The sequence below is a fragment of the Lottia gigantea genome, assembly GCF_000327385.1.
Source record: "Lottia gigantea unplaced genomic scaffold LOTGIsca_19, whole genome shotgun sequence".
Taxonomy (NCBI): domain Eukaryota; kingdom Metazoa; phylum Mollusca; class Gastropoda; family Lottiidae; genus Lottia; species Lottia gigantea.
In genome coordinates this window covers 2,622,171-2,640,003 of record NW_008708358.1, presented here as the reverse complement: position 1 = coordinate 2,640,003, position 17,833 = coordinate 2,622,171, and the positions used below count along the sequence as shown (strand labels likewise).

At 33.1% G+C, this 17,833-nt stretch overlaps 1 protein-coding gene across 1 annotated transcript in view; it reads right to left on the bottom strand.

Annotated features, from left to right (window-relative positions):
• LOTGIDRAFT_114718 (hypothetical protein) overlaps positions 1-14,226 on the bottom strand; it is a gene marked incomplete at both ends in the record, with an annotated part of 58,315 nt that extends 44,089 nt beyond the window's left edge. Inside the window, 6 exons of the mRNA XM_009052840.1 lie at positions 3,434-3,740; positions 3,798-4,049; positions 12,518-12,630; positions 12,940-13,189; positions 13,577-13,722; positions 14,029-14,226. Coding sequence (XP_009051088.1) covers positions 3,434-3,740; positions 3,798-4,049; positions 12,518-12,630; positions 12,940-13,189; positions 13,577-13,722; positions 14,029-14,226 — 1,266 coding nt within the window. The remainder of the gene's footprint in view (positions 1-3,433; positions 3,741-3,797; positions 4,050-12,517; positions 12,631-12,939; positions 13,190-13,576; positions 13,723-14,028) is intronic.
• Positions 14,227-17,833: the final 3,607 nt, after the last annotated feature.

Below are 17,833 nucleotides of genomic sequence, written 5' to 3'. Positions count from 1 at the left end.
TTGAGCACTATTTTACGCTGGTATTTCTAATTGCTCTACAATTCATGTATTGAGCACTATTTTAACAGTGGTATTTCTATATCTCTCTACAATTGATGTATTGAGCACTATTTTAACAGTGGTATGTCTATATCGCTCTACAATTGATGTATTGAGCACTATTTTAACAGTGGTATTTCTATATCGCTCTACAATTGATGTATTGAGCACTATTTTAACAGTGGTATTTCTATATCGCTCTACAATTGATATATTGAGTACTATTTTAACAGTGGTATTTCTATATCACTCTACAATTGATGTATTGAGCACTATTTTAACAGTGGTATTTCTATATCACTCTACAATTGATGTATTGAGCACTATTTTTACAGTGGTATTTCTATATTGCTCTACAATTGATGTATTGAGCACTATTTTAACAGTGGTATTTCTATATCACTCTACAATTGATGTATTGAGCACTATTTTAACAGTGGTATTTCTATATCACTCTACAATTGATGTATTGAGCACTATTCTAACAATGGTATTTCTATATCGCTCTACAATTGATGTATTGAGCACTATTTTAACGCTGGTATTTCTAATTGCTCTACAATTCATGTATTGAGCACTATTTTAACAGTGGTATTTCTATATCTCTCTACAATTGATGTATTGAGCACTATTTTAACAGTGGTATGTCTATATCGCTCTACAATTGATGTATTGAGCACTATTTTAACAGTGGTATTTCTATATCGCTCTACAATTGATGTATTGAGCACTATTTTAACAGTGGTATTTCTATATCGCTCTACAATTGATATATTGAGTACTATTTTAACAGTGGTATTTCTATATCACTCTACAATTGATGTATTGAGCACTATTTTAACAGTGGTATTTCTATATCACTCTACAATTGATGTATTGAGCACTATTTTTACAGTGGTATTTCTATATTGCTCTACAATTGATGTATTGAGCACTATTTTAACAGTGGTATTTCTATATCACTCTACAATTGATGTATTGAGCACTATTTTAACAGTGGTATTTCTATATCACTCTACAATTGATGTATTGAGCACTATTTTAACAGTGGTATTTATATATCTAGAGTATCATTGCCAAAAAGTTTTCAGGGATGTTTTGTCTACAATGTTCCAGGTAGTATATAAGTTCATATCTACAGGTGTCCACAAACCATGGCCATCACCTGTTGAAAATTAAGAGTTCTGGTCATAAGTTGTGAAAGTAAGTGGTGATTGTGATGAGGGTACCATAATCAGTTATACAGCCAGTCAGAGGCTTTATTACCCTAATTGTCAACAGTTCTTAGTGACCTTCTCCTCTTAAAGATCAAGTTTTTTTACTTTTGAAACAGAAAAAAGGACAAAAGAAATAGAAAATGGAAGAGTTGACATTTGTAGAGAAACATATATTGATTAACTTACAGCAAGGTGATTAATCATTCTCCTTTACTTTATTATATAGAATATTACTTTTCTTACAAAACATTCACTTCTTAATCAGGTTAGTGAGCTAGGGTTGTGCTAGAGAGGGGGGTGAGGCACAGGGAACTGTATTGAACCGGTAGGGCACAGAGTCGGGATGGGCACTCAGGCTTCATTATATTATCATTATTATTGTAATTTTCTTACACAAGACTCATTTCATGAGAGTGTTTGAAATTAAAATGATGATGAGAAGGGGTAGGGAATTTGTGTGGGTAGAGAACTGAAGGTTAGGGTTGTGAAAGGACTTGGGTTGGGGCATAGGAAAAACATTAAACATGTGCAAAATAGGAAACTCCAAAGGGATTGTTTTTGGTTTAAGATCAGTGGGTTTCCTGTTATTATTCTTCAGATGTTAATAAACAAGAAAGAATGATGGACTATATATCAGCTTACCTCTCTGATTGACCATCTAGTAAATAATTTTGTGTGTTTATTATTTTTAACAGAAGTCTTAAACCTAAACAATTCAGCTAATGACTATAAAACTAAATAAAAAAATGGCGGTAGAACAAATTTTCTTCACTTAGTAATTTGTTGTGTTTACCTGATAACCTAATTAACATATCTAACGAGCTAAACATCTTAACAAAATACTAAGATTATAAACCACCAGCCAATACCTCATCTTTTAATCTACAGGCTTAGTGGTTAATCATCAACCTCTTAACTCTTCTTGTTTAAGTGATGTATTCGTTTAAATATCTGGAACATTCTCAGCTTGGCTTAGCTATCTATGATTTTAGTATTGCCTTCATCTGAGTCGATCACTAAAATCTACATACTGGTTCTTAATAAAAAACCTCTTAACTATTCTTGTTTAAGGTGTCTAAGTAGGATTTTTGCATTTTCTTTGACTAGTTTTAAAAAAAATATCTTTTAATTTTCTGATTTTATCTTTGACCTAATTTCCAAAAACTCAAGTCTCCATAGAATTCTCTCCATTATTTATATCATTATTGTTCTTAAATCTAGTTTTATTAACCAATCAGATTACAGTATTTCTGAAAAGCTTTTTAGAATATTTGTTTCTGTGAAGATGTTTAGAATGACAATGACGTAAAGTGCAAAAATGTCAATAAAACAATAGAATCTCGAGTGACTCGTTGTCTACAAGAACATTTACGAAGTCACCACTTCCATTTTATTTTACCGTTTTTACGACCTTACATATGGACAAAACAAGATCATGTGACAAGTCTGAATTTATATAATGGGTAATTTCTGTGTTGGACAGCCATTACAGACTAGTACAGATTGGTCAGAGAACTGACTGACTGTGAAATAAACAGGATATATTGGTAGATTATAATTATTTTTATTATCATGTCCCCAGTTAGTATTGTCTCGGGTCTCATGTTCTATCTATAACAGGACTCCTGATTTGACCTTGCCAGTCATATTTTAATGGAAGTTTGAAAGGGTAAACTGTTAGAAATTAGCTGCTCAATTTATCACACACCTCCTGAATAGACATTGCAAGTTATGTCTGAATGGAAGTTGAAAATGATATCCAGTTATAATGGTTCTCAGGTTCAATTTATCACAAAGCTCCTGATTGGGTCTGGGCTGCAGTTCAAACAAAGAATTTTGCTGAATTGACCTTTCCATTTATGACTTGAGTTTCAAAATAATACTGGGTTTGGAAGGGATCTTGACAAGCAAATTTGAGCCTTGAATGAGCTATATCAAAAATAGTTAACCATAGTAACAAGAAGTCAAAAAAAGTCAAGCAAATCAAAAAGTTTTAGCTGCAAGTTTTAACATCATGCAAGGAATTAACACATGGCACTATTGACCTTTCCATTTATGTCTTGGGTTTCAAAATAATACTGGGTTTGGAAGGGATTTTGACAAGTAAATTTGAGCCTTGAATGAGCTATAATGGCACTATGTGAGATATTGATATAAAAAAAAGTCAATTGTCTTACCTGAAGATGTTTGGCTGCTGTCACTAAACTATGTAATCCTTGACACCAAATATTGGCTGTATGTTCTGGCGCGATAAAATGAAGTTTACGATTTTCAGCCATATAGGCTCCATAAAGTATAGTAATCCCATTAGATTTGTGGGTTAAATTTTCTAATCCGTGTCTTTTTGAGATCGAACTTAAATCCACCGTATCATCACCGATTAAAATATTCTTAATACAATGAACGTCTAAATATCCTTCTTCTAAATTATCACAGATATCTTCCAGATTACTGTAACGAGCGGCTAATAATGACGTTGAAATACTGTCATCATCACCACGTAACGAATAATCCTGACCACTACCTTTTAACGAACTCCACGCAGGTTTTCTCCACGTTAACGTAGCGTTATCAATTTCTAATTTCAAAAAACAGATACACGATCTACCGCTGTCTTCTTCCCACTGTATTGCTGTACTACCGTGGTTCATACACTGTAGCCAATGATGGTTTAATTTAGATGCTTTAGGGGATATGATCATAACATCATGTTCACTGTTTAAAGGACGAACTGGTTCATAACCATCACAATCTATAATATAATCATCTTCACTCTCCGTCTCATTTATAACCCTGAAATATAGAACATAATACAATTGAATATATAACATAATACAATTAAATATATAACATAATACAATTAAATATATAACATAATACAATAAAATATAGAACATAATACAATTAAATATAGAACATAATACAATTAAATATATAACATAATACAATTAAATATATAACATAATACAATTAAATATATAACATAATACAATTAAATATAGAACATAATACAATTAAATATATAACATAACACAATTAAATATAATATAACACATTTAAGTATATAACATAATACAATTAAATATATAACATAATACAATTAAATATATAACATATAACATAATACAATTTAAGGGATTGTAAAGAGGTTTTCTAAATTTTTCATGTGTATCAGGGACACTGATAGCATCAACTTGCACCATTCCAATTCTCAATCAGACGTCTGTAGTTCCTGCAATTCCACTGTCACTGTTTGATGACATCACTAATCATGACGTTAAACACTTGTTTTAGTGGAATTGCAGGAACCACAGACATCTGATTGAAATTGATGCTATCAGTGTCCTTGATACATACACAAAAATTAGAAATCTCTTTACAATCTTTCANATATAATATAACATAATACAATTTAAATATATATCATAGCAAAGATTAAATTATCCATTAGTGTATATCTAGCATACGTTGATAGCAATTATGAGGAAAGAAATCTCAAAGGATCTCCATCCATTTGCAGTAAACAAAATTTTATCATCTGAAATAATCATACTTGTTTTTTAATCACATAAATTCAATTCCTTTTAAATGTTTAATATACTTCGTTGCAGTTCTACAAAATTCGATAATATGCTTATACCAATGTCATAAAATAACACACCATCATGGTACACAAGGTTTCAACAATTTACATTGTCATCATCAGGTGAATTTCATATTTAAAGCAACACACAACAATATACTTTCATAAACTACTATCTATCACTCAAATTATAAAACTATTAAAATTTCCAAGACTACCTTCTTATATGTTACAAATTTAGTAACTTTTCCAATCCACAATAGTTGAAGAGTATTTATTCAGTTGATACCTAACAGATCTACAAGTCAATACAACTAACAGGTAATGTAATAACTACCTAGTCAACAAGGCAGTGGGTATATACTGTTAGTTGACTAGTATTATACCATAAACACTATTACTACACAAGCTAACAGACTGACAACTGTAAAATTATAACTAACACTACAGCAGTTAGTACCGTGGCATTGACATAGGCTTAGTAATCGTACCTTTTCGCTTAACTTTAAACTATTTTATATTTCAACCACAATGTTAACTGTCTGACAATAAAATTTATAATTATGACACTGGAGCAGAATTCTGAATAATGAAAAGCCTCAAGTATCGTGGCATAAACACAAGCTTGGTTATTGTAACTATTTGTTAACTTTTATATTCACTGCATTGTGTCATATAACCATCTAAGTTAACTGTCTGACAAGAAAATTATAACACTGCAACACATAGTGACTCATGTGGAGCCTCAAGAATCGTGGCATAAACAGTTTGTTAATTGTGACTAATTGCTACGTTTTATCTATTTCACTGCATAAGATGCACTAAATGTCTGCATTGTTCCATATAGCCTCTATTACATCAGTTAACAGACAGGCAATTTTAATTCCAACTAATGAAAAGCCTCTAGAATGGTGGCATAAACAAACACAAGTTTGTTAATTGTAACTAATTGCTAGGTTATAACTATTTCACTGCAATAGGGCAATTATAAGATGCACTAAATGTCTTGCATGGTCCTATAAAACATCGATTATACTTGTTAACAGACGGACAACTGTTAAAAATATCAACTGTTAAAAATATCAACTGTTAAAAATATCAACTGTTAAAAATATCAACTGTAGCAGTTGGAATTCCAGGCTACTAATGAAAAGCCTCACGTATCGTGGCATAAACACAAGCTTGGTAATTGTAACTATTCAGTAAAGATATTACTTTATCCAAGTCTAGATATAAATGGATAATACTTGAAAGATCAATGCCAAGAGGTTTGCCAAGGACCAGCTGGTAGAAAGGGTCATGAAGAACCTCAGCTGTTACCCTTATAAGAAATGGTTGTACCTTTCTTTTCGTTCAGTTCACTGTTACATCGTCCATTATCAGTAATTCTAGCCAAGAGATAAAGTCAATACTGCTTCAATGAGCTAGTTAGAATTTTGACTTCATGTATTATTCCATATGATAATAGCAGCTTAATACGGCATAAAATTCAAACCATGTATAGTTCAAAGCAGAATTGATTCTGAGACAAGCCCTATCCAGTGGCGGCACCAATTAAATAGTTTCCACACCAATTGTACCCTGACTTTATTTTTGACAAATTAAAGAATATAATTTTTTTTATGCTTCTGCTCCAAAATATGTCAGAATTCACCAAATCAATTCAATTTTTGGAAAAACTTTTCTAGGGAAAACCCTTTCAGATGCACAATGACAAGCTCGCGACTATCATGACAGAGTTGCCACATTTTGATTTTCAGCAGACCAAATTTGTCAGTCTGCCCCTTATTTGTACCTCCAGTCTGGCACTATCTAGACTAATACCAGTGAAAAAACAACATTTTCTACAATTAGTTTGTCAATTTGATAGAAAATGTGACAGTCTATAGCCAGCAGGTAAAAACAGCTTTTTCAAATTCATTTAATAATAGCCCAATGAAAATAATGTTCCTCGTTAAATTTATTAATTATTATCATTAATCATTATTATTAATCACTATCCAGAAGGTTAATTAAAACATCTGGAATATTTTTAATAAATAATCATTATATTTCATATCATTCAGAAAAAAAGTCCTTATAATAATTCAATTCATAATGTCATAAATAGTTTGAATATTATTAAAAAACTTCAAGGTAAACATTCATCGAATTCAGGTTCAAATGTCAATAACTCTATTATCAAAGACGGTGATGTCATAGGGCTATTTCTAAACCAAATATTGCTGGGAATGAATAAATGACTATATCTCAAATAATTTGGTTCTGATACATGAGAAATACAGTGGTGCCACCTATGTGGATAAACAAGAATTTTATACAATTTTAAAACAAATCAATTTAATTTCTTGGGAGAACCCTCTCAGACACTCAATGAGAGGCCTGCGACTATGAAACCTTCACAGAGCTGCCACATTTTGATTTTGAAAAAAGCACATCACCAAAGTACATAAGCATAAACACAGCTTCAGTACACAGCTTCATCTACCAACTTCAGATATACATCATATGTAATGTGAGCTGCCCTATTGTTCAATCTGTACTAGGACCTTTGCCTCTATCTGAACACTGGAAAAAGCCCTGATAGACAGGGTACAAAAAGCCACAAGCATTAATATTATTAAGTAGTCTGAAATATTTCTCTACCATGGAATAACTGCAGACTAATATGTAAGAAGAGGTCAATGCTCTGCCTGGGTTTCTGCCAAGCCTGCTATTATGTTACAATTCTTTATTTCCTTATCATTCACATGTCAAATTTGTCTCTTTACAATATTCAGAATCTTTAAAAAGCCCCATTAGATTTGGCAAGGGTATAGAAGTGTATTGCCCTCTTGCATGAAACACGCACTTATGTGCTTAAGAAAAAAGGCCAATCAGCAAGAAATCTAAATTGATTTGAAGCACTGAATGTTACAGTGTTGGGATCTTGACAGTATTTTTAGGGGGCAGTCTGTAGCTCATAATATTAGAGCATTTTGTGGTTTGAATTATGTTCGAATGTCGTACTCTTCTGCACCTTATTGGGTTATTGATGTAGGGAATTGCCATGCAGTGTACAATGAGGGAAGACTGTTGTTCAGAATGTTAGGGTGTTAGAATCTGGATGTGATTGGATCAGTGTGAAAGAGGTATTAAACACTCTATCCCACACACCATGTTGGAATTATTTAATAAAAAATAAGTATTACACCTATAGTAATGGAGATATTAACAATATATAGAATTTATTAATATTTTAACAGAACTTATAGAATTAGAGACACCATATACCAATATATCATGAAATCAAATCTACTAGAGTTTATGTTGACCTACACTTGTCTGAAGATCATTACTACTTGTCAAACTTCAGTAGGGACACAGGCTGAAATAGATCAGTTGTCTGAAGATCTCTACATGTAAAACTTCAGTAGGGACACAGGCTGAAATAGATCAGTTGTCTGAAGATCTCTACATGTAAAACTTCAGTAGGGACACAGGCTGAAATAGATCAGTTGTCTGAAGATCTCTACATGTAAAACTTCAGTAGGGACACAGGCTGAAATAGATCAGTTGTCACTACTTGTCAAACTTCAGTAGTGACACAGGCTGAAATAGTCTAGTTGTCTGAAAACTTAGAAACCTGAAAACCTAGTTGTATTACTTGAAACTGAGAAACAGTTTGTTACAGTTTTTGTTTTTACATTCCAAATTATAAAGTGGGCCTATAATTATGTAAATTGACCATTTACCTTGACCAACACAATTACAGACCTAACACATTAGTTTTAACAAATTGGTGGCTCAGCACGTTTAGATTAAAATATTAAATATACACAATTACATCTACAACACTTCCTGTTGATCAAATTGTAGCTTTCAGTCTTAATGGTATTTTAAGTGTGTGTGGGGGTGTATGTTGGGCCAGGGTGGAGGGTAGAGTCTAGCCTGTATAATATATTGTCATGTGTGGAGGAGGATACAGCTTTAAAGTGTTAATGGTAGGGGAGAAAGTATTTGTAGTAGAGTCTAGACTAAAGACTAATATAAAAAGTGATAAGCCACTTGCATTAGGGGAGATTCGTTTTGGATTATAACAAAAAGGGTGAAGAATGTATTTATGGGGGGGTGGGTGTGCTCTATTCTTGGAGGGTGTATTTATGATAGGGGGGGGGGGTGTTGAATTATGTAGGAGAGAGTTACATTAAATGAGATTCTATGACTGAGGTGTTAATATAATGTGGTCTCCGTTGGGATGGGAAGGAATTGTATTAAGTGAAAGTGGATTATTTTGTATAGAGTTAGAGTTTGGTGGAAAATATCAGCTCTTTAATCGAAAAAAAATATTTAGAATAAATTGTCCTAATTCCAGATTTGAACAATAACAAAATTGGAGACAAATTCCAATTTTTGAGACAAAATGTCTGAATGAATTTTCAACCCACTACGTTTGAATATGAGTTAATAAATGTTATTTCATTGTTATTGATATTGTCTAGTCTGGGCTATTCACAATTTATAATAAATCATCAACCCGAGAAAATCACTGATTTATTCAATTCTGAGACTAGTGTAGGAGGATAGTATAATATATATATCAAATGAATAGCTTTCCGAATCGATTAATTTGACTTTTAACCCTGGACTCAGTCAATTTCCACGGAAGCTGTGAATAGACTGTTGAAACAAGGCATAAATCAAATTAACTGTCCCACGGAACTTTCAATTGTGTGTAAAAAAATAAAACTGCTAGACTTTTCGTCCCTGTTTCACAAAAAATTCTTAATGGTACGAATGCTTGTTTCTGTGTCTTATTTCTTACAAGTAACATAGAGTTTGACACAATTTTGATAGATTGAGTATAAAACAGGGCTATTGAGCATATTGATATGGTTGTTTTTTTGCCAGGCATGTCTGATACCAACTCTGAAATGTCCACTTGCCATTTCACTATCTGCTGAACGACTTAAAAAGGTTTAAGTAGTAAGGCAACTGTAGTACTGACTCCCAAAGCACTTGCTATGACAAAGTTTTCTAACCTTTACAGGATTCAAAGTTATGCACCTAATCACAAAAATAATAATATACCTGAACAATACATCTGCTCAATAAGCTCTAAGTCAAATGTGGATTCACAAAAGCACTGGTCATAAAAAAAATGTTTCTTACCTTAACAAGATTTGAACCTATGCACTGAATCATTATAAAAATAATCCAATTTTCTTCCACTCGTGCTATTGCACTGCCTCACTAGTAATTGTGTTAAGAATTGACTGTAGACCAAGATAATGAATATTGGAACAGTGGAACAACCTGACCTGTATTCTGTCATATGGATTATTTGTTATACTGCAATGTGTGGAAGGGATGTGGATTTGGCTAAATTTGCCAGCCAAGTCTGGATATACTGTAGCCCAATCTCATCAAAATAAGATGAAAATTTTGTATCATTTTCTGATATTTTCAGTCTACATTGCCTTAATGATGTAAAAGAAAACGATATCTTCTATATTCATTTATTTTTAATAACTGAATTTGCCAGTAAAGTCTGGATATCGAAACGGCTAAAAGTGAATGTGTTTTTACTAGACTTGGCAATTAAAATGAAACAGAAACAATATGGGTTATATCAATTTATATTCTGATGACTAGAAGGGATACTAATTTAGCAGAATTTGCCAGTCATGTCTGGGTGTATTGATTTAATAATGTAACAGAAGAACATTGTGACCTGTATAATGTTAGTTGTATTATTTTTTTTTTATGTGTGGAAGGGACGTTGATTAAGCTGAATTTACCAGTCAAGATTACCGATATGCATAGCTGACAGGAAAAATTATATCATATCTTAAGAGTCTAAAAGGGATGCAGATTTAGCAGAACTTACCAGTCAAGTCTGAGAATTCATGTAATGACTATATAACATTTTGACTTCATTTAGATTGGAAAGGATGTTGATAAAGATAAATTTACCAGTCATGTCTGAGAGTTAATGTAATTGACTGTAGAACAATGTGACCTATTGTTTCATTTATTAATTAAAATCAAGTGTCTGGAAGATACTGTCTTTCCACAGTAATCAATTTGTAATCATTCAATAAGTTTCTTTTCATTAAAATCAAGAAGTGTTATTACAACTTGTAACGGAGATCAAAGTCAAGATGTTCTAGATTAATATTTCATGAACCGATGTATATCAGCTTCAAAACATGTCTTGTTACACTGTGGCACTTGTTACACAGTACACTACAGAATCAGATTCAAGAGACGAGGCTTATTAAAATTAGACCAAAATTATGGTTGTTTTCTTTTCTATGAGCTTTAATTTTTAATATAGCCACTTCAGCTGGGGTCTAACAACAGCTCTCTTGACCTAACCTAATAATCATTGCATCACAAAAAGCCCTCGCTGGAGAGGGTAGAAATTTGATTGGTTAAAGCAGACATCATTGAGTTAGATCAAAAGGTTAATTTGTTGTAAGCTGTTTTTAGGCCCTAACTGAAGTGGCTATATGAGAATAAAGAAAGTTCAGACCTATTTCTCCAAATCACGATAGTTGTCTCTTTATTCAATCAGTCTAGTTTGTCCCCTTTTCGTATCCACAGCAGCTCCACGGGGAGGGTGCCGCCACTAGTCATCTCAATTTCAAACGTATTTCAAAAGATCTCCTATCCATTTCATATTAGATCAATTCCAATTTTTACTTTTATTTCAATTTGTAAGGAAGATTTGTTAATCCAAAGATTTAATTCTGTCTAAGACGAGATCTCCCAGGGGTGGGGTCATGTTTCTAATCATTAATCAACGATGACGACACTATAGAAAATATACTAACATCTAGACAAACTGATGCCACCAACTCTCTTTTCATTTAGAACTCTGTCCCTGGAGGCTTCTTATTTACCAGTCATATAGACCAGATCGGAAGAAAACAGGTCTAAGTAAAAGGAGTCATGTCTGTTATAGGATTGTCCACCATCCTCTTATTAATTGACTTAGTTGGAGCAATCCACTACTATACAGCTTTTACACTGGATGTTACCATTCTTTGGATGAGATTTTTGGACGGAATTGTTTTACTTGTATCAATTCTTATTAGAAAAACAAATTTGTTAAAATTACATGAAAGTAGTCACTAATATCTGACTTTGTTCCGAATGTTTGAACGTGATCTTATTCTGTTTGATATTTTAATTAAAATAAGCCTATTGGATAGTTTTAAAATACTCCATTCAAGTTGTCGCTAATATCTGACTCTGCTTCAAATGTTTGAATTGTCTTATTCCTATTGGTTAGTTTTAAAATATTCTAAGCGATTCATAGTCACAAGGATAAAATATCTTTTTCTTTCAAACTTTTACTTAAAATCATGTTTGGCCTTCAGACCTTATGCTAAATCTTGTTGCCTCCCTTTGACCAGAAGTACGCCTATATTGACTAAGCTAGGAATCTTGGATAACGAACATCTTGATATTCTTGTGTTAAAAAAGGTTGTTTTGATTGGTTAAATTCAGTCTTATACAATCTATTTGAATGAAACCAACATTACAAAAAAAAACCTCATTCTGTAGAAAAGAAAATGACAAAATTCAAATTTTAAAAGGTCCATTGGAATTAATTTGACAAAAAAATGGTACTTACTCTTGTGGCTTACTCTGTAAGAGTTTCTTCTGATTGTCAGCATGATGGTGAAACAGATAGAGGTCATTCAGGACAATATGAGTCTGTCGTAGTTTATCCATGTTGATTAATCCACCTACACCAATCCTTGTCATAAACCTATCTTCACCATTATAGTCTGATACAAACTGGAAAATTAATCATAGATGAATCAGAGAAAATAAATTGATACTGTGAATAGATTGGTGAGAGAAAATGCCTTATAGCATGTTAGCATGTTCATGGTGATTGTAAAAAAACAAGTGATATCTACATTTTTCTTCTTTTAATTTTTATAGAGGAAACACTTCCCAACTTTTGAACTTTTGGAGGTATATTCTTGGCTGCTTGTTCATTTGAGTTCACAACAATTCCATATTTCAAAACTTTTTTTTCTTGGCTCTAGGAAAAATAGATTTGCAATATTTAATTTTTAAAAGATCTTTAAAAATATATACCTCTAATGATTGGTTCTCTTCAGATGGTAAAACAACAATACTGGGTACACCCATATAGATAGCTTTTAAATCTCGCAGGAATCCACCAAAAAACGGTACCACCTGACAGAATGGGATGTCCAGTGCACGTGCCACAGCTTCACGATAGACTAGGGATGGTTCACGTGTCAACAAGACGTCTGATAAGGAATGGAGTAAGGTCACATCTTCGTCTCCTATTGACAACCAAAATGGCTTCAACTTCTCAGATCTGAAAAGTAGTTTAAGAACCCTTAAATCATCTTTTGACTAAAATTTGACTCAGGCTTAGAACATTGTTGCTGATTTGTTATGGTTTTTTTGCAACGTTCATCTTTGGAAATCATAAATGTTAAACATCTTATTTGAGTTTTGAATCATTGTTTCATTCGATTAGAGGGAGTGACTCAGAACTTAACCCTGAGAAGAAAGGCTTGTATAAAGCAGCCAAGCCCATTGCTTGTAAAGACCAGTTTATGTAGAGAGTTGGATGGTTGTCAACAAGTAACTAATCAATAGAAGACACAGGGTAACACCAGTGTTAAAAGAAAATGTGGTATAAAGGGTTCAGGAGGGGGTCATTTCAGCAAAAGTTTGGTTTAAACTGAATATTACTTACTTTAGACCAGCTAATATTTCAACAGCCGAGTTAAAATTACCCAGAACCCAACAGTAGACAGCTAGACGTAGAATACAAGAGAGCACGGCTTTACGATCTTCATGGGTTGCCTGGGTGATTATTGTCTGCGTGATCCATGTACTGACCTGAAAAATATGAATTATGCCATCATATATATTTTCCGAGAAAACTTCCTTTTATTACATAACAGAGTCAAGAAACTAAAGAAGCATATAACCCATTTGGATGGAAAGTGACAAAACACAGTGGAGGGCCTTAAAAAACCTTTAACTAGCAAGTGGCCAAAAGTTTATAGTATGTTACTTTCGTTTCACAAGATTAATTTGCATTTTGCGCCAACTGCAATTTTTTTGTAATTTTCTCTTCAGAAAAACACCAAATGGTGCCCATAACATTGTTTTACTGTTTCTGTCACTAAAATAATTTCTTACCTCGTTGAATCTTTGAATGAGGTCCTCCACGCACAATCCAGTTCTAGCATCAGATGTTCTGGTGAGGTCCACGGTGATATGACGGACATATTGAGCTGGTGATACGCTCGTAAATAACTCATGTTCTGTTTTAGTCATCAGTAGCGCCACCTCCTCGGGGAAATGTAACATCTTCTGTAGTTGTTCCAGTTCCGAGGAATATTTACTGAATGTGTTTAATTCTGGTCTCAAGGTAAACTGACGACATTGGAAATCTGAAAAAAGAGTGAAAATATTCTAAATCACTAAGTTATTGATATATATAATTGTTGCCGTGGTGTTGAATATGTTTATAGAACTATAGAGTTAATACATTAAGATGACAACTACATCTAAATCAAAGTTTGTGTTATTTCTTGATAAAATCTCAAGAAACAAAGCTTATCTTTGGTGGTAATGGAAATACATGAAATAAACAATATTAGCTCTGAAAGCCTCGGTTCCCAATCTGGGGTGCTTTTACTCTCTGGGGGTGTGGGAATAGGGTGTCAGGTGTGTGGCCAACTGGTGTAGGAAAAGTTATTTTGAATTGAGAGAGCACCTCACATCATTACATGCTGGAAATGTGGATGAAACAAATTTTTGGGGGTGTGAAAGGTCCAGGTGATTGCTCCAGTGGTGTGCAGGCTGAAAAAGGTTAGGAACCACTGTGTTAAAATTATGCTGAGTTGACAAACCTGAATACCAAATAAGCAATATAAGCTATATGAACTTCCTGAAAGGTACAAAGTTGCAATGTGGCATTATGCCCTACCTTGCTAGAGTTGCTCGTTACTTACCAAATTCTAAGCTGTCTCTGTGTAAAGTACCATTGTTCAGAAATCTGCCGTCTAAATCCAGAGCTTCCCAAATAGCTGCTGTGGCACACTTCAGGTTGTCTATTGTTGCCATGTTCAGAGTCCAGGGTTTGGTGCCACGGAATTCCAGGACCAAGCCATCATGTGTCTTGCCACTTCCAGGAAACCAGTCTTCGAGATCTCTGATACTCTGTGTTTTGGCTATGGCCTTGGTTTTACTGTCTAATAAAACAACTTTATCACAGGAGACTGCTAATAACCGCGGAATCTGGAATATTAATAGAAATAATTCACATCAAAATCAAACTTCACGAAAAAACTTGCAAACAAAATTTTAAAATTTTTTACTTTGTCCAAAAATCCCACAAAATCAAAATGAGTCAAATAGCTTACAGTTATCCTGATTTTTCTGCATAGACAACCCTTTGTCATTGAAAAAACAAGAAAACTCATAAACTTATTTTTATCCAAATAAAAAGATTTACGTATTATCAACTGTATAAAAAGTGAAAAATAATTGCTTTGTGTGAGTTATACCTTGAAGATATATAAAGTTGAATGATTTTAAAGATTACAATCTCGCTCTTCATATATATATATAGCTCTTCTTATACAGAGTACAAATTGTCAGTGTAAAAACATGTAAGAGCTACACCTTTTTAGATCATATTTTACAGTTTAACTACACCTAACAAATTTTGAAGATATTTGTTTGTAGTAAAGTAATTGACTTTCTAAGTGCACACTAAACTATTTTTTTAAAGAATTCCGTAGAAAGATCAGTTTTTTTCAAGCATACATTTTGCTCCTCAAAGAAGAGAAAATAAACTCATTACCACATACCTTTTTCTGTGTGTTTCCTCTCAAAATTTCTTTAACATGAAATATTTTACTCCCATAGGCTGGTAGATTCTTACAGATTTTAACATACAACTGTTTTAATTTCAACTCATTTTCATAATACGAGGTATGCCATAGTGTTTTCTTCTTTTCCTGAAATTAAAGTATTTATTTGTAGGCCTATTTCAACACAGGGCGGCTTGACATTAACTTCAAGGTATCATATCTCGATGAGTTAACAAGTGAAGGGAGAGAACTGCATTCTACACATCCTTACTTCTTTACAAGACAGTTCCTAGTTTTTGAAATCAGATCAAATCATTAAAACAGAATCAAACCCAATGTACAGATGTCATCCAGATTCTAAACCCTGATGGGCTAAGGAAGATGATGAACTAATTTGAATTATACTCTTACCTTGATCAACTCTCGAACTTTTTTAGAAGTGGTATATTCTGGTGGAAGAAATCTAGAGAGTTCACATTCTTCTATACATTCAATCTCATTATCACTGGCACACATTAACTGCCTGACTAGCTTCCCTTTACGTCTTGCTGGCGTTATTCTCTGGGCACGGTTAGATTTAATCAGCTCCTTCTTTTTCCTGAGGTTCTCCCGCCATTCTGATTCCTCTTCTTTCTTCGTCTTATCCACATGTGGAGACTTAGGGAGGTTGTTTTGACCACCACCCCCCACCGAGGACTGGATTGACGAGTCATCCTCTGGCCACGCCTCCTCTATATGTAATTGTATGCCAGCTAGAGTAGCTGATTCTTCCTTGGTACATGGTAGTTCTCCACTTACTACTAGTTCCTTTAACTGTAATATACAAAATGGTATATCATTACATATTGAATACTTATAACCACAGAGAACAAATGGACGTTGTAAATCACAATGATAACTCTACAAGTTTGCTCCAATTCACAACTACAAAGGGGCCAAAGAGGCAAAGTGGGCTCAATGTCTGCAATAGACAGAAAGTGCAAACTACAGCAAAAATTATAAAACATTGAAATTAACAGCAAGCCTTCTGAAAGAAATAGTTCAAAACTAAAAAACAATTCGGAAAACAATTATTAACAATAATTGGCATTAATACTGGTTTTAGGTAGAATACTACCAGAGGAACTGAAACAAGTAGTTGATATATTAATATACATTAGATCTGAAAGTTATGCGAATTAAATAATATATTTTGACGTAATATGAGAACATACAATACTACAGTCGGTGAGTACAGTATAAAAGAATTCAAAGCAACAATAGTGAAAGATGATGTTTGTTGGAAAAATTGGATCTTTTATTCTTCAGATAATCCTTCATCAAAGAGTAAAGTTTTATTTCACAGTTTCAGCCATTTTCTTAATAAAAACAATCTGGACCTGTTTTGTTATAAAACATATTGTTGGTGTGATTAATCTGAAACTCTGTCTATAATGGAATATCTGTCGACTCAAGGCATAGTTTGGTTTGGAAAGGTCAATGCCAAGAGGTTTTGCCGAAGATCAACTGGTTGAAAGGTTCCTAGCGAACCTAAGTTGTTATCCTTATAAAAATTGTTTGTTTCTTTCGATTTCTAAATTTTGTTTGAGAAGAAAACGTCTTTTTGTAGTCAATCAAAGGTCACAACCCTCAATATTGGTTCACAAAATACACTTTTTTAAAAGCATGAGAAAAAACAGAGTTTAGGACTAGTATATAGTGAAATTATTCAGGATATCTGAAACTAGTATTGTATATTGTTTTATGATACCTGATAAAAAACATACTTTATAATATAATCTAACAAGAACCATATTGAATCTATCTTACATCTTAACAATAGGCTTATTATCTTATACACTAGAAATTATTTGGGCAGTAAAAATTTCACTGTCTTCAATAAGCTAGATCTTAGCCACTACAAAGTAAATTACCACATCCATGGTTGGTTGAAATCTATAGTATGACATGAAGACTGTTAAAATAGTAATTTATGAGAATCTTATTCCCTTGTTAAAATCATTTCCTTGGTTAGGTTACAAATGATGGTTCTGGGTTCTGACTTCAATCGGCAGTGAATTTCGAATGAGTATTGATAATTGGAAAAAGAACAATGCCATGAGGCTTGGCCACGGATCAGCTGA